Here is a 24,149-nt window from a genome sequence, read left to right on the forward strand (position 1 = left end):
AATGCAAGTACCTATTTACAGCATCTGCACCCACAGACTCTGCCTTATAACCTGTTACAATGGATAAACCATCTGGATTCTTATCTCAAACCAATCCCTATATTTAAGCAAAAGATCTCATTTTCTGCCTACACAAAGATATCTTTCCAATAATTCCTGCCTTTCTTATATCATCAACATATCCTTTTTTAAATTTATTCCCATCAGCAAACAAACATGCTTTGTTTGTTCCCTCTGAAAAGAAAACCTGTCGATGCTGCTTACCCCTCACCCCCACTACCCACTTCCATTCACTGCTTCACTTTGCAGCAGAACTCAAGAGTTGTCCATTACCCACTGCTCCAATTCTCTTCTCCCATTCTCTCTTCAGTCTACTCCAAGCAGGCATTTACCCCACATACTCCATCATAACTGCTCTTGATAAGATCGCTAATGACTTCCAGGTTGCTAAATTCGATAGTTACTGAATACATTCTCTTGCCTTACCAGCCTCACAGATACAAGAGTACTTTGTCAAAATTTTGTAAAATAGCACCGATAGAAAAGGTATGTTTGGGTATCCATGTGTGTCTATGTATTGAGGAGGGAGGGGGAAAAACAGACTACCATATCTTTAGGCCTGCAAATATTTCAGAATTTTAGGAGCATAAGGTACTCAGGGATGAGAAATAAAGTTTACTCATGTGTTTCATGATAGATTCCTAGAAGTTCCCAAATGAATAATTTGGACATTTGTCGATTTTTCCACTCTTCCAAATAAATGATAATATGTGAGTTTATGTTATTTCATTACTATCTGAAATAAACTTATTTCATAGAACCATAGAATGCAGATAATGAAAGAATTGTAGAGTTTACTTAATTAACTTCTACTAATATAGTTTTTGAACCCCTTAAAATATTTGACAAGTGGATGTCCAGCTCCTCCTTGTTCGTAAAGATGGTGAACTTGCTACATTATGAAGTTGCCCATATTACTTTTAAAGAGCCCAATTATTAGAAATAGTTTCTTTCTTCTAAGCAGAAATCTGATTTAATATAACCGAAGCCCACTGTTCTTCATATATTTGCAATCAGAGTAAGTCAAGGTTCTCCTGTTCAAATATGTGAAGACATGTATCTCCTCTAATACTTCTCTTCTTGAGGGGTTATCCTTTGTTCTTTCAGCTCCTTGTCATGAAATATGGAACATGGACAATGTTTTACCCTCCTTATACTTATTTATGATTTTAAACAGAAAGTTCAAAGAGCCTCACTTCCTTATTACTTTTTTACTGTTTGCTTCAACTATAGGGTCTTTTAAAAACAGTTAAATACTTTTTAAAAGTTTGATCACAGTAACATATTTTATATAATTCTTACTCCAAAAGGTAAACACAAAACCGATTAAGACTTACCTGATGGTCCATATAATTCAACTCTGTAACTAAATTTTCCTGTAACTGTAGTTGGTGGGTCCCATGAAACTGAAAAGGACTTCCCTGTAATGTTACCTGTTACAAAGTTTTGTGGTGGTCCTTCAGGCACTAAAATGATTACAGAAAAAAACGAATAAATAATAGATATATATTTAAAATTTAAAAGCACCTTATTAAATACACAAAATAAAACACAGAATCAGAGAAAAAATAAAAGGTCACACAGTAAAGTGTTTGTTTTTTCAACCTACAAAAAGAAAAGATAGGCTATAATTGAAGAATTTGAATAAGTGGTAGACCATTAGATAAACTCCTTATTTGCAACAATTACTATTTTTATTTAATGCTGTATATGAGTGCACAGGGTGTTTTATTCCTATATAGCTCATTGTACACTTACATTGTCTTGAAGCATTTATACGTATTGCATTCAACAAGCCCTGGGCATCTGGCTTGATAAAAGCTCTCCCTCTGGTGTACACAGGTGGAAGGGGCAAAGAAATAACTCAACCTTCAGAATCTGTTGGCAGTGATTTTACTTTTTATATCAATATCTGTATTTGGCTCTGAGAGGAAATTTATAACCTATATTCTAATGTAACATTGGTAACATATAAAAATAATAATGCTATTTTAAAATAGTCTTTTTCATAGATGTTTCTATATTTTAAAAAAAAACTTTCTTTTAATTGAAATGAAACTTTCCAAATATTTTTTAAAACAAAGTTCTTGTCTACCAAATTTCACTTTGTGTGACCTTCATGAAATTCTTTCTTTCTTTTTTTGTATGAAAAGAAGTAAGGAGTATGTAAGAGGAAATGGTCTGATTCAAAGATGTTTAATTCAAGAAAAATCTTCAAATTTACATGAACTTAAATGACACCTATGTAATCAGAAAAAAATACTATGCTTTAGTGAAATTACCCTACAAGTAATAATTTCCAGTAGCCTTAAAAATCATCAATCCAACTGAATTTCTGATACTATATATTTAGTATGGCATTATGTAGTATGTTTAGATGTGTTTGTCTATATATATATGTGTATATATGGATGCTGACATATTATAATTAAATATATAAATACCATACCTAGAAATATGTACTCTTAGAATTTAGTAGTAATAATAATATCTAATCATACTCATTTAGTACTAACACCATCTCCATAAGGAAGATACTATTACTGCCTCCATTTTTCACAAAAGGAAACTGAAATACAAAGAGGATACAGGTAGGTATTTTTTAACTACTGTTTTTATCTGATGCTGAATGTTAATCGCATGATATTTCTGCTACTGCAGGTGTTATCTCCACTTCTGGCAATAGCAATATCAGTGAGAGAAGTCATCTACACATGACTATAGAAGATGAAGGACAGGATGATTACGAAAAATTGCTGGGGTCACAGAATAATAAAAGCTGATCTTAGGATCAAGGCTATTAGCTCAGGAGTCTCTTCTCTCAAATCTCCTTTCTCATTTTAGATGCTTATGTAAAAGAGTATTGGAATTGAAGATGCTCCAGAACAGATACCTATTATCTGTTATTAGGGCAAAAAAAGTTATTGAAAGGGAAGGAAGGTTTTAACAAAACTATCTACATGAAAAAAATGAAAGGTTATTCTATGAATAATTTAACTTCTTTTCCTACCAAAAAAAAAAAGAAAGAAAGAAACCATACCTGATTCTGGTGTTCTGACAATCGTACTATCAATATAACCTGCTTCAGTTGTAACAGCAGAAACTTCAAAAAGATACGTCGTATAAGGTTGCAAATGTGTCACTACAAAACTGATAGGTTCTTTCCACACAGAGCTAATCTTCCTCCCGGGCAACATGCTCGATGGGTAGGTGGTACGTGATGGAGGCGTCACCCTCCCGAGGGTTGGAGAAGGGCTGGTTGTACTCCATAAAAAGGATTCATTATTCTCCTAGTGAAAAAAATAAACATCAATGGGAAAATAATGTGGTATCACTTGATGGCGATGATAAGGGTAATTCATTTTTTCTTTATACTACAAATATTATTCCTAATTTGTGTGTGTATGTGTATGATTGGGTAAGAGTTTAACAGATTCACTTACCCATTATAGCTACAGACAAATCTGCTAGATTTTAATTATACCCACTTACTATCTACAGTTATACCATCAATACCATTGTCCACAGTTTTAGAACAGAATGTATTTACTGCATTCTTTACACCTTAATCTTTCTTATAAGTAGGATTTCATGTGGCTTTGAATAAAGGTATAACTATAGCAAAATCATTTTAAGAATTTTAAAAATTCATATTAAAAGTGCAAGAGCCAAAGAGATGAAATGTTTTCCCTATTGTGAAATTTCAAACATAATGTCGCTTTCTTACCATTATGATCATTTTTTCTGCAACAGTATTCAAAAGACAAAGCTAATAGAACATGTGTTTGTGTGTATATGGGCACATGTGTATATGTGTTTATGTGTATTAGATATCCAAATTAAAAAAATATTTTGTAAATTCTTCACTAAAGATATACACAACAAAAACAATCTACTTCCACAAACTTAACCTTGACTATTCCCCTCCCCTCCTCTCCTGTCACACGGAAGTATTATCTTTTTTCCAGTGATATCCTACGGTTTCCTACTTCAGGGCTTATAAAGTATCCTCTACCTCCACATAATCTCCACCTATCGTTACTCCAAGGCCTATCACAAATGCCACGCCTATCATGTAGTCTTTCCAGAGCTCCCTAAGTGATCTGACATCTCACTGCTGAATTCTCAAACCTTTCTCTTATTCTGCCTTGACTATAGCCAACTGTATATCATATGATACTATAAGTAATCAAATAGCTAAGAATCATTTTGGTAAAATGGAAATTTTACCAAAACTTCAAGATGTAATTTACCTAAAATTTTTGAGACATAGAAGATGTTCCATGATACTTACAATACATTCTGGCAATTTCCCGGTCAAAATGTCTTCTACTCTGATTGAAGCATCTTCCACTACTATCCCACTTCTGGCATGTTTGACGCTAATCTTGAAGCTGGTAATTTTGCCATTTGGTTGCCGAGGTAAATACCAAATCAGGCTTACTGCTGAATAGTTAAAGGCTTCGACTGTGAGATTCACCACTTTTCCTGGAGCTGGAGAAGTGAGAGGGATTGAAGGAGAGGAAAAACATTGTTATAAAACTTAGAATGGCATTTATATCACTTTGGGATGTTACATTTCCCATGTTATATGAAATTAAATGTATAATACATTGTATAAAATCTACTTGGGTAATACTTTTTGAAATATATACTTGGGTATACTTTTTGAATTGACTTTTGCCTAAAATAAAGAACTGGAAATTGGGCCCATAGAGTTGTGTTTAAGAGGCACATAAGCTTTACTTCAGGATTATTTGGCCAATACATCCATCAATAAACTATTTCAAATAAGTCTGAAAAAATATTCAGTCAATAGTTGTTTGTGGTTATAGAAATTTGAATAATGAATATCTTACTTTCTGAAGTACTTTGGAATTACATAAATTCCTTAGATAATGAAGAAGTGGCAAATTCAAACAATTATACAACCATTTGCACCAAAAAGCACATTTCTAGAATGTATGTAAATATTTAGTGTCTAATATAAAATGGATACCACCCAATTGATTGTGGTTATTATATTTTGACTTTCATACACCCTCAAAATCAACTTTCATCAGAATTCATGATACTTTGTTATTAATTATTAATAATCTGCATAATAATAAGCTATATACTATCTTAGTTGGAATGAGATAAACATGAGGCCAGAGTGAAGAAAAATGATACTTATTAATTCAAGGTTAATTATGCAAAATTGACCAAGTAGAGTAAATAATCAAGGTCCTTTAGAATATAGAACAACCATGACAAGTCACTATTGAAAGAAATAAAAACAAAACAAGATGTTTGGGGTAAAACAATATAAATGATAGTAGAAGTGCCTAGTATTGAGAAATCAAATAACCAGAGTTTAGGTATACATTGTAGAGAAGAATACCAAAATGTGATTTGTAAATGAAAGCCATATAAAGTATATAAGAAAGTTAGGTCCTGGGCAGGAGAGCTGTATGTGAATGGGTAAGAGAGCTGTATGTGAATGATATGAGTTAAACAGAAATTAAGAAACTTAACAACAGCTGCATTTTAATAGAAAAAAGTAAAATACAACAATTTGGGAAGATGATTAATCATTAACAATGGATGTCATAATGGATAGAAATTTTTTTCTTCAAGAGAAACTGATCAATGGAATTACAGCTTAAGAAGGACAATGACAATATGAAAACTCTCTGATACTAAAGATTTAGCACTAAAATTTCTTTTGAGTGGATAAAATATAATAGAGCAAAAAGTTTGTTAAATACGTGATGCTATGGAATTATAAGATTCAAAGCTTTTATCATTAATCTTAATCATTGTTTTAAATTCCTTATTTATCTAAAGTATGCAAATTTTATAAGAATGCCTGAAATATATATATCAATAACAGACTGCATACAAGCTGGTACATTTCCAAATCGGCCTTAACAACAATCATGAGGAACTGCCCAAGTGTAGAGAAATTTGAATTTACAAGGTAACCAAACCTTTATTACATTCCAAAACATGATTTCAAAATATCTTTTAAAGTACACAAAATATCTTAGATAAAAATTAATTAAATCTGTTAAACAACATTTAGTGAAAAAGAGGTTATTTTTATTAACTTAAAATTACACTATTTTTGCCTCAGTAAAATCTGTATGTTTTCCTTTTGTGACTTCGTGGTGTCTGAAGACTAATTCTGGCTCTTTTCTGTAGCTGACAGGTCTTCCCCTACTTTAAATATTCTAGTTTCTACTTCTGGATTTTTAGGTACCGAAATCCCATCATCTTTTTTTTTTTTTTTTTTTTTTTTTTAAAGCACAGTCTTTTTTTTTTTTTTTTTAATTTATTTTATTTATGGCTGTGTTGGGTCTTCGTTTCTGTGCGAGGGCTCTCTCCAGTTGTGGCAAGCGGGGGCCACTCTTCATCGCGGTGCGCGGGCCTCTCACTATTGCGGCCTCTCTTGTTGCGGAGCACAGGCTCCAGACGCGCAGGCTCAGCAATTGTGGCTCACGGGCCCAGCCGCTCCGCGGCATGTGGGATCCTCCCAGACCAGGGCTCGAACCCGTGTCCCCTGCATTGGCAGGCGGATTCTCAACCACTGCGCCACCAGGGAAGCCCCCCATCATCTTTTGATTTTTATAGTGAATTTATCCATCTTGGTCCAAGTAAAGATCTGACACTAAAGCACCAAAAAATTCTGTTTATAAATCACTTCACCTTTCAGATAAGTCTTCCACACACTTTGAGGGCATAGCTAAACAAGTGACTTGCGTAAATATATAAGTATGTGAAACTAATTAAAACTTTTCGAAGTGTATACTATACAAAACATACATTTTCTTGAGCCAGAAAAAAAAAACCTTTCCAAATCAAATATAGAGACTTCTAAAAGAATCATCTACATTTCTAAGGATCCATCAAGTTAAAAATGAAGGTACAAGAGATATTTCTAATATTTTAAAGCTAAAATTCTACATTTGTCTGAAACAATGCTGTGTGAGAAGTAAGAAAGTTGAGATTTTTGTGCTTGTGGATGTGATATCAGCTCAGTATGGTATAATGGGTTAACTTTATACTTTAGGAGTATTTTTATTCATGGAGAAAGAAATTATTTCGGTTTAATAATAATAAATGCAATTTATTTATTCCACAGAAATTTTCCTTAAATTTAGTTCTGTGTAGCATAAATAATAAAAAGGAGTCCTTGGGGGAAAACTTGGACATAACTGATCTAACTAAATTTAGGTTTATATTTTTACCACTTAACTTTTTTTTTTAAAAAAAAAGATAAGGCAAGACTGATTATGTGATTATGTAATTTCCCCAAGAAAACACAGCAAGTCAGAAACAGAGTGAAACTTCTGTTCCGGTATTATTTTCACGCCATCCTAGAGTGTTAGTCTGTCCCAATCATAATTTGCCAAGAGAGCAAATAACTCCAGAAATTATGTCAGTTAGTAGAGTATAAAATATATAAAGTTCAAAATACTGTCAAGTTGAAATCATAATCTGCATGTACCAGGCTTTATCAGAAGCTGTATCAAGATGAGAGTTTTAAAAAAAGAACAAACTATTTGGTAAGTCATTAAAAAATTATTCCAGTTATTTTCCCTGAAGCTAAAAACATATGTAATAAATTTTTCTTTTATATCCTAGTGAACATTTAATTTAAAATAATAATTTTCTCAATTTTTAGTTGTGCTAATAATCTGAATGTCAGTAGGGTCAATATCAATAGGAAAAAGACCTCATGAATCATTAATTTCTAATTTTAAATAAACTCTAGAATATTCTCTTAATTCTTTCTATGGCATAGAGCATGTATTCGCATGCTTCTCTTGATGGGGTCTCAAATAAAAACTGGGCCATAAAGCTTGGCACATGTTTCTTTTAACACTATAATTGCATAATCTCCTCTAGATATACAGGGCCCATTTCATATGTATCCCTTTGGCAGTGAACCACTGGATATTTTTATCTTTATCTGTATCTTTATACAGAACATTTATAGTTGCACAAAATTACAGAAATTGTTTTTATAGCACTTCTCACCAATCTAGTATATTACTTAGTAACTCATTTATTTATCTTCGCCCACTAGAATATAAGCTCCACAGAAAAGATTTGCTATTGATTGGAGATGCTATTCTTTGTGCCATTTTTCTATTTATTGGTTCCGACTGTTTGCTATTATAAACAGCTGAATTACTAAATAAATAAAATTACCTCCATTCCATAACAACTTATTTTTATCACAAAGCTTATGTTCTACTAGGCTAATACATACAATAAAAAGTAGGCAAGTAAATGTGTTACATGTCAGGCTTGTCCAATGGAGAAAAATAAATCTGTTGGAAATAAAGATGGACAGAAGGAAATAGGGGCTATTTTAGAAGGTGTAGTCAGGAAAGGTAAAGTGAGATCTGGATCAACTGGGGAGAGAGTTCTACAGATATTTAGTGAAAGAGTATTCCAGGCAGAGGGAATAGCAAGAGAAAAGACCCTAAGATGGAAGATCAGTATGGCTGGAGTAGACAGAGGGAGAGGAGAAAGGTAAGAGATGAAGTCAGAGAGGGGAAAGGGCATACAGAGCACTGTAGCTCATGGGAAGGACTTAGGTTCTTGCTCTGAATAAGACAGGAGCCATCTTAGGAGGAGAGAAGTAACATAGTCTAGCTTCTGTTTCAAAAGATTATGTGGCTCTTGTCGGTAGAGTAAACTATAGGCAGGTAAGCTGGAAACAGGAAAACCAGTGAGGAGACTTTAGATTGTTCAGGTGAGAAATGATAATGGATTACATAGGGTGATTAACAATAGGGGTGAGATTCAGGATATATTTTGATATAATGTGGGCAGGGTTTGTTGATAGATTAGAGTGTACTATGAGAGAGAGGAATCAGGATGATATCCCATTTTTCCTCCCAGCCATTGGGAGAATGGAGGTAGCTTAAGTTGGTTTGGTAATGATTGCATGTTATGGAATAATATGATAACCATTATAATCTGTATTTCCAAAAGTCTAATGTCATAATAATACTTATGATTTGATGTTAAGAGGAAAAGGCAGGCTATAAACTTGCATAAATGGCACAAGCCTACTTTTACTAATATATAGTCACAAAGACATATATTCATAGGAAAAAAAAGATCAGCCAGAAATGGACCAAAAGGGTAACAACATTTTTTATATAACAGGGCCATGGATAACTTTCATTTAGGGTTTTTTTTATTTCTGCTTTTTTCAAAGTTTTCTAAGATAACACTTAGTGTTTTTATAATCAGAAAGAACAATATACATTTTAATGAGCAAATTTACTATCCAAGAAGACTCTAAAAGTAACTGAATGGCCATGCTGTTGAAAATTTTATGCATTTTAGTGCCGCATTTTGTTTATATCCCTATTTATTTTCAATGACAAAAACTCATAACGAAGTTAATTCAGAATAAATGATTTAGGAAAATTACCACTTTCTGCAGTTTGGAAGAGAAATGGGTCACTAAACACTCCAATGCCAGCACTGTTTTCAGCAGCAACCTAGAATAGACCAAAAGAATTACATTCAAGCTTTATACTCTCTAATTAAACAGAATTTGAAATAATAAAACTCTGATTTGTCCAGAAGATAAATGATAAAGATCTGTCAGTAAGTTCAATATCAATAAGAAAAATCAATCATATAAATACACATAAAAATGAAAAGAGATTATAAAATTTGTTCAAGTTTTAAAAGCCCAGATAGGCAATGAGGCCAAGACTCAGATGATCATTCTTCAGTCACTTGCTGCAAAGGCTTGACCTGGTGGGATAAAGCTCCTTCACTTTTAAAATGAATGAATATTTTAATACTAAATATTTACAAAATAATTACCTTGATTTCATATGTTGTTCCAGGATTAAGATTAGTAAGAAGAACTTCCAGACTGTCTGGCTTTGCTCTAACTTGTGTATACGCTGCTTGCATCCATGGACAAACTTCCTTATATTTTACAATGTAAGATATAATCCTTCCATTCGGATTAGGTGGTGTATTCCAAGACAGAAGAATCCCAGCAGATCCGACTCTTTCCCCTGCTAGGAAGACTGGAGGCCCTGGTTCTATTTTTTTTTTGAAAAAATTCATGTTGTTATAAGATCAAACAACTATTGTATTTTCACAATCATATGTAAGAAAAATATCTACAAATTGTAGACTTCTGAAGTTCCCAAAGACTAACGGTCTCCTAAGTGTAAGTTTATCCTCCCTAGAGCTTTGCTACCACAAGAAAAAAAAAAGATTAAATGCTTTGGGGAATACCAAAAATAGTCTTTTATAAGAATGTAAAAAACGGAATGCTACTAAATACTACATGCCAAATATACTTTTAATGCCAAATCATTTTTTTAAAAAATTTACTTGATGCAAGGCTTATACACAAACACTAAGAAAACAGGAACCAGTCTTACAAACTGAATAACTCTTTCAGAGCAACTATAGTGAGTTTATTTTCATGGCTTTGTATTATTTAAATGTTACCATTAACAGTGTTTCTGATCCATTTCACAAACAAGTATAGAAAAATTATCTTTGCTCTTTGAAAGTAATGGAAGATAACCAGTAGAACGCAGGTTCTAAACAGATCACTTTCTTAAGTTTCCATTTTGCTTTAATTACTAAACTGTCCTCATGCATACAGTGCACATATCGCCAATGTAAATATTTCCATCCAACAGATTTATAATGGTTCCAAATACTTTGTAAAAAAAAAAAAAAAAGGAAAACATATACTTACTTGTCACATTCGTTGTCACTGTTCTACTAACGGGTAAGCTGTATGTTGTAGCAGAAATGGAAGAGACGGTTACATCATACCGCGTACCAGGAACAGCATTAGAAACATCACCCTGGAACACCAAAAGCAAGTGATTGTGTTAAAATTCTGAAAAGCAAGAAAGTTAAAACCATAAATCTATCACAATCAATAAAATAAAGTAACACTTCGCTACATAACTCTGCACTATTTAAGATATCACAATATGTTTCTTATCACTGTAAAATATAAATTTGTTATATCACATAACTATTTACCAAATAACAGATAACAAAAACTTAACAAAACATACTGCATTATCAAAGACTAAATCAGTATTTCTATCTATCCTAGTTCATTGTCACAAGAAACAACTATTTAAGAGTGTTAAGAAAATTACAGTCCATTGCTTAGCCCTGGTATTTAAGGGTGTGTACAAAATACCTGTGTCTCTGAAGTTCCAATAAAAAGTAAAAGAAAAATCATAAGAAAATCCATCATTATTACATTTTTCAGGCAGTGGAATCACATTGATGGCTCTAGAGAGAAATGTTGCCTGCATTAATGATTTAAAGACAGATCCTCCTGGCAAGTGCACAATTAATGAGCGTGGATTACTCAATAGCTCTGCCCTTTCATTGTTAAACTATTCATGAACCCTTGGATCGCTGGCTGTAGGTTCAGGGTAGACTTAAAAAAAGAGACACAGACGTTACTAAGGTAACAGTCCACCAATGCTGAAACTGAAACTCATCAATTCGGCATCCGTGTTTTTGTCTTCATCTTATGCTTTTAAAAAGTCTCAAAGGAGTAAGTTTTCATGGTGGATGAGTTTCATAAAGAACTTTCCTATTTGGACCAAATATAAATACAAGTTAGTTTGGCAAGTACGATAATGAAAACTATACCTGATATTCTCCACCTCCAAGATCTTTGATAGTAACAAAGCCACTGTCAGGAACAAGATCCACGTGAAACCCGTCCACATGGCCAGAGGGTAGGCTCCAGTGCAGAGAAAAGGAATGTGCAGAAATATTGAAGGCTTTAAGTTTCTCAGGTTTTTCCGGTTCTGATATTGAAAAACAGAGGTTTAAAATAGTTATTCTCCTAAACCTTCAAAGAAAAAAGGAAAATCAATAGTCTAAGGGCCAGGTTTCAAAATAACCAAATTGTCAGAAAGCATCAGATCCTTTAGATTATCTCTAGCTCTATGTAGGTGTTAGGCTTGTATATCTTTAAAAATACCTAGTTTCTAAGCTTAATTATCAAAAGTGATACATCAATTCATGTATCTATTTCTGGGATATTCCTTACCTACTGAAACCTTTTGGTTGACCAGACTGTTTTTTTTAAAGTTTATGCTCTAATTGAAAAACTGAATCATTTTAAAGATAAGTACAAACTACTATCCAATTACCTGGATATTTATCAAACAGAAATAAATATCCAAAAAATATCAAAATCTGCCAAAATTTCATATTGGAAATGAAAAAAAGATAGTTTTTAAACAGTAAGTAGTAAGTGTCCTAGTCATTTCAACCATATTTTTTCTACCTTTGCTTCCACTGTTTCCAAAGTTTTGTTTATGCTGCCTGTACCTGCTTGAAGAGCATTTTCTATGTAAAGTTCCTTGGATTGATTGCCAATGAGTCAGATTTGCACTCTTCTTATCTTTAGTGAAGATTCCAAACAATATACAGGGAGGGAGAGAGATTATGAAGCCAAGCATGCAAAAAACATCCTGATACAGATCCAATCTAACACTATTTCCAAAATAAAGTAGTCTGGAATTAGTCACTGAACTCCATTTATCATTTTAAACACTCCCGCCCCCTGCCACCAGAGATGATTTGGAAATCGATATATTAAAAAAAAATAAAGTGTACATTTCCTAACAAAACTGATAGGGCACATTGCATAAAATAGATATCTTAACAGGTCAGTTTCCTAGTATTTTTTGGGGGGGATATACTTTTAGAATGGTTTTCCTTATCTCCTTTGAAAAGTTCCTTTAATGCTTATAATACAACTGTCTCCCTAGTGGCCAAAGCTAATATTGATCTATTAATTTTCACATGACATCCTCAAAGAGACAAACATTCTCTTGGCATCATCTCCAAGTAGTCCATGCAGTGAGCACTACAGTTTTATAATACCTCTTTAGAAATGCTGCAAACCTAAGGTAGAAAGATCAGAGAAATACCCCGTTTGTGATGGGTAGAATTTCTTTGTTGTACATAGCTGCTGGCATTTTTCCTGGATGATTCTGCACACAGACCTGTGTCTTCTGTATTTTCAGGCTTGAGAGAAAAGAGCTTGATTCTCCTCGCCAGCCCACTTTAAAATGGACAAAAGCCTAACATGACAGAAGTCTGACCACTACTCACACTTACTGGTTTATGTAAGGGCTGATACTATTTCTTCAAGAGTCCTAAAAAGTAACTAACATTTATGACGTCTTAGGCAAGAAACTAGAAAAAGAGCTGGGATGAGACTTTGGAAGAAAAATGAAGACAGAAGTGAAGGGCTGTTTACTGAGATGGTGGTGAGATAGGATGTAGTTTCCTAGACTGTGGCTTAAGATTACACACTGAAGAACCCTTGGCCAAAGATGAAGTGTATCTCACCAAGAGGAGGAAGAATATATTTGTCTGGAAATTTGCCAATCTGATAAAAAGGGAAGGCCTGGAAACTTCAGGACAGTTTGGTAAAGACCTTTCAAAGCAGAGTGAATAGAAGCCCTGGAAATGGACAGAAATTAAAGTGACTGAGAAAACCAGCCTGGGTTGTGGGATCATTTAAGAAAGAAGAACAGTCTGATGATAATGTAGGCCACAATAAACATTTTAGATTTTTTTCCCCTAAATGCAATGGAAAACATTGAAAAATTTTAAGCAGAAAAACAATCTGACTTTTTTTTTAATTTTAAAAGATTACTCTAGAATATGGGCTATGAATTGGACAGAAGCAAAAGTGGCAGCACGAGGCCAATTAGTAGGATATTGCGGTAGTCTGAGCAGAGAGGAGGGAGGCTTGGCCTGAGGAAAAGGTAGTAGAGATGAAGTAATGCTTAAGTTATTGTGAAAGAGTGTAGCTTCCTGAATATGAACTGGAAGATTCAATTAACTGAAACAGATTCCATAATAAGTACATGATTTGCACTCCATGGAATTTAATCTCTGAAAAGGTAGGAAAATATGAAGCAAAAATATCACTCTCAATCTAATTGTTACTAACCAACAAAAATCAGATCATGAGGTGGATTTTGAGTTCTAAAAAAAATATATCACATAACGTTCAATTTAATTAGGGCTAGCGAGAGGAATTCTAGGCCTAGTCAGTATTTTTAGACCAGAATTTTCCAAAAATTAATCCTAAGTACCCTAAATCCCTAGAATTGAATAGATGTCCTGTGATCAAACCATTTTGTTAAATAATTCCTTTTCTAAGTTAAACATCTTCTTTTATTGCAGGGTAACTCAGAGCCCTAAATAGGCTCAAGTATGTGTCTTGTGATTCATACTTAAGCAACACTGATAAAAATACAATGTAAGCCACATTAAACAAGTAAAAAGAAACATGTAAAATTAATTTTAATAATATATTTTATCTAACACAACATATCAAAAACATCATTTCACACATAATCAATATGAAATTATTAATGAGATAATAATATCAGTTTTTTTTCTTACTAAGTCTTTGAAATGCCATGTGTCTTTGGCACTTAGAGCACATCTGAATTTGGACTAGTCCTATTTCAAGGCTCAACAGTCACGTGTTGCTAATCACTGTCTACTGGACAGTGCAGCTCTAAAGCATCTCTCAACTTTTCTCCTTGGCATTTCAGTGAATTTACTTCAACTGCATTTCGAGAAACTGAGAAAAAAAATGGAAGTATGATCCTATGATGTCTATACAGGAAAAGAGCTCAAAGGAGTTAAAAGGACCTCACATACAAAGTTCTGATACAAACTATGGTGGATTAACCTTTGAGACAGAGAGTAAGAAGAGATTCAAAATGGAAAAGCAAGCTTCTTAGGGAGTTCCTTAGTAGATTCTGATTCTTAAAAGAGTGTATACAAAATGAGACCAAAATGTTACATCCTTCAGAATACACACAAAAGAGTCAAACAAACCTATCAGAACAGTATCAAGGAAACAAAGCCTACAATGGACAGATATCTTAAAATAAAATGTGAAGACTTAAAAGTCCCATCACCATTATTATTAACTTTTATTTATAATTCATATGTACCAACACTGTATATGATACGCTTTCAATATCACATTTAAGACTTTTCATGATTTATCACAAGTTGGGCATAATATATGTTCTGACCGAGGAGATACCAGACATGTAGAATATTAAGAAGTAACTCATATCAAGTTTATGATACACTATGCACTGCACTAAGCTTTTTCACTCATTGTTTTATGTAACAGCTGTAACAAATCATAAGGAGACACTATGATTATTGTCATTTAAAAATGAGAAAACTGAGGAACAAAGAATTTAAGTAACTTCACCAAGGTCTCAAAGCAAACAGGTAAATAGTAGAGCCAGGATTTGGATCCAGGAGCAATAGCTTCAGAGCTCAAGGTTTAATCACCTTGATAACTTTGCGTCCCTCTAACCTTCACAAAGTGGCTTATGAATAATAGCACATCGAAAAATCCTAAATGTATTAACATTTTAGAAAGGATTCAAGCATTAATAGGATGATCTATAATTTTTCTTTAAAGTCTAAGATTATTAGTTGAAGTGACCTCCAATTTAATTTTAGGGGACTCCATCCAAATATGTCCTATGTCAAGGCAACATTTATTTATCAAGTTCTTGTAGCTTCCTCACACTTTGGAAATGGGCTAGGTATAGTAAAATAAACATCCTCTAATAAGTCAGCATCATATTAGGTGCCACAAGTGTCTAAAAAAAACAATTTTTAGTAAGGCACTGGTCACAGGTCCTATAACTGGATAACTAGGTTCAAATCCTAGCTTTGCCACATAAATTAAGAATTTAGGCAAAACTCTTAACCTCTCTACTTCTCTCTGGCCTCATCAACCTGAAGATAATAATCCTCCTATCCCACACACTGTTGTGGGAATAAAATAAGTTAACACATGTAAAGTGCTTAGAAGAGCGGTTTGAACATAGCAAAATCTTAATAAATGCAAGCTATAATTAAAGCTATTGTTCATTCTGCTGTCTTTCCCTATAAACCCTGGCCATCTCTTAGTAAAACCATGCATTACTGCTATTTCATTTCTTAGCTTTAGCTCTCTCCTCATATCCATTCAGTGCTCTGCCCAGCATCGCTCCATGATCACCACTCTCTCCTTTGTAAAAAGTAGGGCAGTAAAACCTCTTTCTGCTCCAGAGGTCCATCAGAAAACCTAGATTACCACCCTTTCCCATTTCCTCTTATCAGCTGACCTCCCAAATCACAGCTCTCCATTACCTACCTCTAATCTCTCAAAACCATCGGCTAAACCACATGATCCAACCAGAACATTAAGTTCCTGTTATTTCATAAAGTGCTCTCTTCTTTAATTAAAATGACCATTGATATTCGATATCTTCTATGAAACTTTCCTGATATTACCTTGTTCACTTCTTCCTCTGATCAAAATCTAAGTGAGCGAATCCTGTCACTCACACTAACCACACTGTCTCCTTGACTTGTGCATAAGCAAAACATCTTATTTATCACATCTTTTTTCAACCTTTGTTCAGTGGACTATTTGATTTTTCTATCCAACCATACAGATCAGTGTTTACCATACATCTGTTGTGATTTTTGCCAACTTTTGGCAATTTCTGGACTTCTGGGGATTTCTAGAAAAAAATTTGATTGTCACAATTAAGAGGATCCTACTGGTATCTAGTAGGTAGAGGTCAGGGATGCTGTTAAACATCCTAAAAAGTACAGATCCCCACAAGACGGAATCACCCAGCCCAAAATGTCAATAGTACTGAGGTTAAGAAACCTTGCCATAGACTAAAACTTCTACAGTGAGTCCAGTTTTAATGTGTTTGATTGTATACTTTACCTGCTGCAAAATCCTGAAGAAAAAGACATTCATCATTTAACGCACATGCTTTTTAAGAAATAAAGATGTGTCTTATACATTGATATATAATATAAAAATAAAGTGTAATAGAGTGTTTAAGAGCCATAAGGAATCTCAGAGATCATCGACTCTAAGTTCACTAAGTAACTTGCCCAATAGTACTCAGCTAGCAAGCGTCAAATCCAGGAGTAAAGTTGGTGTATGACTTCTAAACTCTGCTTGCTTTGCATTATCACATATATATATATCACATTTAGGAGAACAATAGTATGTAAGACACATAGAATAATGGCCTCCCAATATTTCCACATTCTAAACCCTGGAACCTGTGAAAATGTTACATTACATGGCAAAAGGGACTTTGCAGATGGAATTAAGATTATGAACCTTAAAACAGGAAGAGCAACCTAGATTATCCAGGCGGATCCAATCTAATCACAAGGCCCTTAAAAGAGAAGAGAAAGAGGAGTCTGAAGTAATGGGGAAAAAAGGAAAAAGAGAGTTGAATCATGAGAGCAAGAAAACCCTCCTTTGTTGTCTTTGAAGATAGAGGAAGAAGATCACAAGCCAAGGAATGAGACATTCTCTAGAAGGGGATCAGATCTCAGCTGATAGCCAGCAAGGAAATTGTGACCTCAGTCCTACAGCCACAAGGAACAGAATTCTGCAACGACCTGAATGATCAAAGAGCCTACAGAAAGGAACACAGCCCTCCCAATATCTTGATTTTAGCCTGATGGGAACCATGTCATATCAGACTTATGACCTACAGAACTCTGACACAATCAATTTGTGTTATTTTAAGCCACAAAGCTTGTGGCAATTTGTTACAACACCAATAAGAAACTAATACAGTGTGACACCCACATAACAAATGTCTATAGACTGAGTTATCATCATATGTCTGCTTTGGGTTATCTGTCAGATCCATAGCCTTAAAGATCATTTAAGAGTAATCTCATTAGTTATTACTGCAATCTTGTTCTCTTTTGAAAAATTTTAAATATTAATAGGTTTCACAACTTCATTCGGATATAAAAGTGATGCTTTAAGTTATTCAGAATAGGATTTTGTTCTCTTCTCATATAAAAACAATAAAATCTTGCAATGTTGAATTGCTTACAGTTCCACAAATATACCATATCATTTACACCTCCATAATTTTGCACAGACTGTTCCCTCTCTCTGTGAGTCCTCCTTTCCACACCCCACATGCCCTCTAATCTGATTAGGAAACTCCTTATCCTTTTGCAGCCCCAGAGAGCCTTTTCCATCCATTCTATGAAGGTAATCATTCCCTTTTCTGTGCAACCACAATAAGACTTAAATACTTCCATTGCTTCACCTATTAATTTGACTTACACTATATGTATTTCCATGCTTGTATCCTTTATTACTCTCCACACACCCTAAGACTATGCTTTTTCATATGTATAGCACATAGTAGAATATCAAAGACAAAGAACAAGGTTTTAGGAGAATGGATGATCCCCAAATCAACCACCTAATTTCATTAGCTGGACCTCTCATCTGATGTGAAACTATGTATAGTATTAGCTACATTTATTGAGCACTGACTACGTGCCAGATACTATGTTATCCTATTTACATCTTACATATATTATCTCAAAAATCCTCAGAATATCCCAGTAAAATGAGTATTTTTACCCTCTGAAATATTCTATAGACTGTAAAATTTCAAATTTCAAAAAATGCATTGAAATTTTATCCTGAACAGTATAATATGCAATACAAATGTAAATTTTTTAAACATCAAAAAGAATTTGTATACCTGCAACAACTCTGATAAATGTGCCAGATCCTTCAACATTGCCGCTCACTCTATGTACTGTGATGTTATATGTTCTACCAGGAGTCAGATCTGTAACTGTGTGCTCAGTCTTCATTTCCCAAATAAGATATTCTTTTGCAAATGTTCTGTTTGATATATAAATCTTGTAATGAGTGAAGTTAGTCTCTGTTGGATTCCACATTAAATTTGCAGAAGAAGTATTCACAGCTTTCAACGTTAAGCCACATATCCTGGATGGTTCTATTGAAAAGGTAAATATATGTAAATAAAAACTGCACACATATATGTAAAAATAAAGCAAACATAAATAGTATAATTTAAACATCTACATAATAATCCTTGAATTTATTCATGTGCAATATAATGTCTTACATGTTCAGCTCTGCAAATAGAGAAATAGGCTATTATATATACAAGAGTTTTATTTTAAGTGACACATTCACATCCTCCCTAGTTCCCAAATATCTTTCCTTAATCAATCATGAATCACTTCCAATAGTCATTCCTTTAGAATTGTGCCTCCTGAGTGCTTGTAACCAGAAGTATCCTTATATGATACAGTTATAGGTTCATTAGCTACCACCTAGCAGATAGCTAGATGTTGGTTGAAGATGAAACAGAATAAGTTAGAGAGGGTGTGAGGGCCAGAAGTAAGGGCATTTTCAAATGTGGTTCTTTCAGCTACATCAAAGTTTTCAGCATGCCTATATCCCTGCATTTTTAATGCATTCATCAGGTGAAGTAATATTGTTTCTTGCATTATCATTTGGTCTCCACCAAGAGGGGATCCTGTAAACATCATAAACTTTCACAAGACTTGTTGGTGACAAATACTATTACTCCACCCCACTCCAAAACATTATGAAACTGATTTACAATGAATTTACAACCATCAGGGAAGAAAAACTAGAAGTTCTCTGCTTATCAAACCCCCACCCCAATAGAAAATGAATTGCATTTATATCATCATGACATGGTATATATAATGTGTGTATGTGTATACATATATTCCATATGCGACATACATGATATGCATGTATATACATATATATACATGTTTGCTTCAGATTAGAAAAAAAAAACTCTATGTAGTTCCCAATACATTTAGACAAAGACTTTTTTAAGTTCACATATATCTTGAGAGTTCTCTTAATCATATTATGATCATCATCATTCCTTAATTATCAAGCTTTATGTTTAAAAATAGCTTTAATTATGCTGGGCCAAAACACTTTCAGTTCTTATAAAACTATAAAGCAAAAATTTTATTTATGATATTTCCTTACTTGTAGGCACTTTTTTCATTACAGATATGCTGTAATCTTTGCCTCTAACTGTCCTCACGTGGAACAGGTATTCCATACCCGGAGTCAAATTCTTTACTTTGGCTTTGTTGCTATAAACAATTACTTTAAATAGTTTTTCCTTTCTAGGTGTCATACAATAGGATATCTACAGAAAGAGAGAGAGAAATTTATGTTTTTCATGATTTAAAAATGATTTATTTGTCACGAACTCGATACCAGTCACATCACATAAATTAATACTGCAAGGCAGAATTTGTGATCTGTCCTATCTTCACCAAGAAGTAATTTGGAGCTAGTCGAGGCTGAAAAACTTAGTGAAGTTCACATAGTAATAAGTACAGTGGACTAACATAGTTTACATACTAAAAGACCAATGGTCTCCAAGTATTTCCAAATTTCATATATTTATGTATATATACACATGATTTATTTGTACATATGCATAATATAATAGGTATGAATGGGACTTTACCTGTTGGTCACCTGAAAACAAAAACTGTTTTGTAAACTTTCAGGCATGCCCACTCCCCCAACTCCGTATAAGCAGAAGACTAGAGGAAGTGAAAGCAGATATCACTGAAGTTCCTAGACTCTGACCTTGTGGAGAACACCAAGGCCTTCTCCTGCTGCCTAAGCGATTGGAAAGAGGGTGCTTCTGCCCACAAACTGCACTCCAGCTAAATGAGGAAGGCCCCATGTGCATCACTATCATAAACGGAGGGGCCTGCTGGAGAGAATGACACATTCCAGATGGAAGCAGACTTTTGGCTCATGTACCTGGTTGATCAGAGAAAAAGGAAATTGGGGAGAGCTGAGGAGTATTCTGCATACCCACCTTTGCCCTGACAAAGATGCCACAGTCTCCCATGGGTCAAGTATGACCAGAGAGAGTGATCAGGCTTGAACCATCTTACCAGTGCCCCACCCAAGAAGGCTGGCCCTCGTGCAAACACACCCAAGCAGCAAAAAGTAGTGGGATACAATGCCAGTGGAAAGAGCCGAGAGTAATTGGAAAAGACTGAGCTAGAGCTGGTCTGTCATTTCAAGGGTAGTGGGATAACCCCAAGTCCCTCCAGAGAACTCATATATATGCTTCAGGAGAGAGCCAGTATTTGGAGGGCTGCTAAACAGATGTCATTGGAAGCCAACCAGTGTTAGTCAAGGGTGTAGTAAAAAACAAACAAACAAACAAAAAAGACCAGCAAGAGAGAAAACAGCAAAAATAAACACCTGGAACAGAGGAGGCACTTTAATTTTTGTTGAATGAATGAATGGTGTCACATTCCATCTTTCATTATAACCATCTTTCATTATAGCCAATTATTCATTAAAGCTTTGAGACTTGGCATTGCCTTTAGAAATTTTCAGTGAACTGATCTGATAGTTCCAATACGTTGGGGATTTTTTAAGTCAGTAAAAGCTACTTATAACAATCTTTACTCTTCTTTACTCCATATTTCATGTTGTAAAAGAAAAGATACATCTAAATGAAAGTAATCGCATTAATTTTATAATTTAAATTACACTATGCTTTAAAAAACACTTGTTATGTGGTAAGAGTCAGAGAAACAAATTTCCTAGGCAAACATGTTTATCACTGTCTTGTGGGAAGAGTGTTTTGTTACTGAAGGAAGATAATCATGAGGTCTAGAAGCATATCATTGCTTATTGATTTATAAGGTGTCACTGGCAATTACCTTGCTTGTCTGGCATATGGGAAGATAGGAATAGTGAATAGAATGCTGAGAACTTCTGGTATGAAATGGTAGGGAAAAGTACCATGTAGCAGAGGAAGAATATAATCTTAATGAAGTGCTAAATTCAGACATACAAAGAATCATAGTAAGGCATTAATGAAGGGTTAAAAGAAAAAGAAATTGACTGCAGTGATCTCATGATAAAATGATGTAAATTTTTTAAAATAAATTTGTAAAATAGAGATTTGTTTCCCCAACTATGTGGACTTCATACATCTAATAGAAATCAATTGAAGAAAACATAATTTGTGCTTTATTTCTACTTCTAAAGCATAGTTTGAAGACCTGGGATGATTAATTTTAAATGATTAGGAAAATGATCCCAATTGTGCAAGTACACTTTGCTAAGCAACCAGGATACTGTTGCTTAATTCATTAAAATTTAACAAATAATTTCATTGGTTGAGAAACACTAGAATAATCATTAGTGATACAATATAGTTAATGAACAATCTGAATCCGAAAGATTAACGTGATTTCTTAAAATAAGTTTTACTTAAGAAATATATAAATTACAGTCTCTGAAAAAAAATGTGTTCATATAAAAATAGTAAAAACATAATTCTAGGGGAATATATTTTATCTGACAACAAATAAATTTATGGCCTCAGTTAACCCCAAGGAAAGATCATCTTTTTAGGCATTTGCCTTGAAATATAAGAATTAGGACAAACAGATAAGGGTAAAAAATGTGGATCTTTTACAATTAACATTATAAGTGCCTAGAATTTTCTCTAGAGAATACCTACACTAAATACAGGAATGAATTAAATCATTCTAGAAAGGCTGGAATTTTTCATGAATCATTTATTATTCAAGATGCCCCTATCATTGAATGACATTTACGAATGACAGATAGAACGCTCTCTCCTGACTGTGAACTTGCTCATGTAGAATATCCTCTCCTCTTTTCCATGAGTCTGAACACTACCCATTCCTAAAAGTTCACCTCAAGTTCTACCCTTTGTTGGTAACTATATTCAGTATTGATATCCTCCCTCCATAATCACCCCAATCATATATGGGAACACTGTTATGCAAAGTTTTATTTATTTACCAAATACTGGGCTGGCCAAAAAGTTCGTTCCATAATATCTTATGGAAAAACCAGAAAGAACTTTTTGGCCAACCCAATATTTATTGAGCATCTATTACAGGGAAAGCATTATTATCGGTACTAGGTATTTTATGGTAAACAAGACAGGTAAGGCTTCTGATTATAGGGAACTTACATTCTAGTGGTGACGCCAAACAACAAGCTACTCAATATTAACAAATGAATGAGATAACTCAGCTACATCACAGAGTGAATAGAAAGAGTGATTCTATTTAGATTAGGTAATCAAGGAAGGAGATGAGAATATAAAACAGAATGTTGCTCACCATTTAATTCTACAAGGATTAAGTCATTAGCCACTGCAGTTGCTGACTTACAGTACACCCTGAAAGGAATTTGGGATGTAAAACAGAATGAGGCACTCTGTGCTTTGGAAAAACAGGCCCCTCAGAAAGTTAAGATGTATATCTCAGGAAGAATTTTAATGAACCCAGATTCTTACATTTTCCCATACACAGAAAAGCATTAAAATCATTATCTGTGTCTTGTGACTAACAGTAACCTTTTACTGAGATGTATGCTTGACTACACGTATTTCCTAGCCCCAAATCATATATGTACTGGCTTCTCCCCTACCTCCGCAGAGCAGTCCCCTCGACCTACTTGAGAGGCTGTTTCCTAGGCTATAGTCCTCATTAAATTCCCTGAGTAAAACTGAAAGTCACAACTCTTACAATGTGCATTTTTCTTTTAGTTGACTAGATGATTCTTGAGTTGAGAACCCAATGATAGGAAAAGTTCGATCAAAACTGGCGGCAAGATATCCATGCAAAATGAATGTCAAGCACAAAAACCCTGCAATGGGGAAGTGCTTGCCATGCTAAAGGAAAAGAAAGAGAGCTCAATATGGTAGCAACATGGTAACCAAGCAGGCAGCATAATTAGATGAAGATCCAATCAGGTGAGCTCTTGGAGACCATGGCAAGGAGTTTAGACTTCATTTGAGGGCAATGGAAATCTAATGGAGGTTGTTAAACCAATGAGAGATACTATGTTTTTAACAGTGCTCTCTCGCTCTCTCTCTGTTTCTCTCTCCCTCTTTCTGGCTGTTGTGTGTGCAAAGTAGATTATATGGAAATCAAGAATGGAAACAGAGAAACCAGTTAGGAGGTGAGAGGCTATCGTCTGTCACCTAGGCTGCTGGTCTCCATAAGAAATGAGAGTAACTAGGACAAGGGTGGTGTAGTGGAGATGAAGAGAATTGGACACATTAACGATCCATTTCAGAGGTAGAAGTGACAGAACCAGGTGATGG

General features: G+C 34.2%; 1 protein-coding gene across 1 annotated transcript in view; it reads right to left on the reverse strand.

The window, feature by feature from the left end:
• The window catches only part of PTPRQ (protein tyrosine phosphatase receptor type Q), a 266,556-nt gene that overhangs the window by 190,569 nt on the left and 51,838 nt on the right, over nucleotides 1–24,149 (reverse strand). The window contains exons 15-23 of the mRNA XM_057556607.1: nucleotides 20,000–20,165; nucleotides 18,693–18,953; nucleotides 11,731–11,891; nucleotides 10,805–10,916; nucleotides 9,904–10,130; nucleotides 9,500–9,569; nucleotides 4,355–4,554; nucleotides 3,101–3,350; nucleotides 1,398–1,526 (exon numbers count right to left, since the gene is read on the reverse strand). Coding sequence (XP_057412590.1) covers nucleotides 1,398–1,526; nucleotides 3,101–3,350; nucleotides 4,355–4,554; nucleotides 9,500–9,569; nucleotides 9,904–10,130; nucleotides 10,805–10,916; nucleotides 11,731–11,891; nucleotides 18,693–18,953; nucleotides 20,000–20,165 — 1,576 coding nt within the window. The remainder of the gene's footprint in view (nucleotides 1–1,397; nucleotides 1,527–3,100; nucleotides 3,351–4,354; nucleotides 4,555–9,499; nucleotides 9,570–9,903; nucleotides 10,131–10,804; nucleotides 10,917–11,730; nucleotides 11,892–18,692; nucleotides 18,954–19,999; nucleotides 20,166–24,149) is intronic.

Source organism: Balaenoptera acutorostrata, chromosome 11, assembly GCF_949987535.1.
Source record: "Balaenoptera acutorostrata chromosome 11, mBalAcu1.1, whole genome shotgun sequence".
NCBI classification, from domain to species: domain Eukaryota; kingdom Metazoa; phylum Chordata; class Mammalia; order Artiodactyla; family Balaenopteridae; genus Balaenoptera; species Balaenoptera acutorostrata.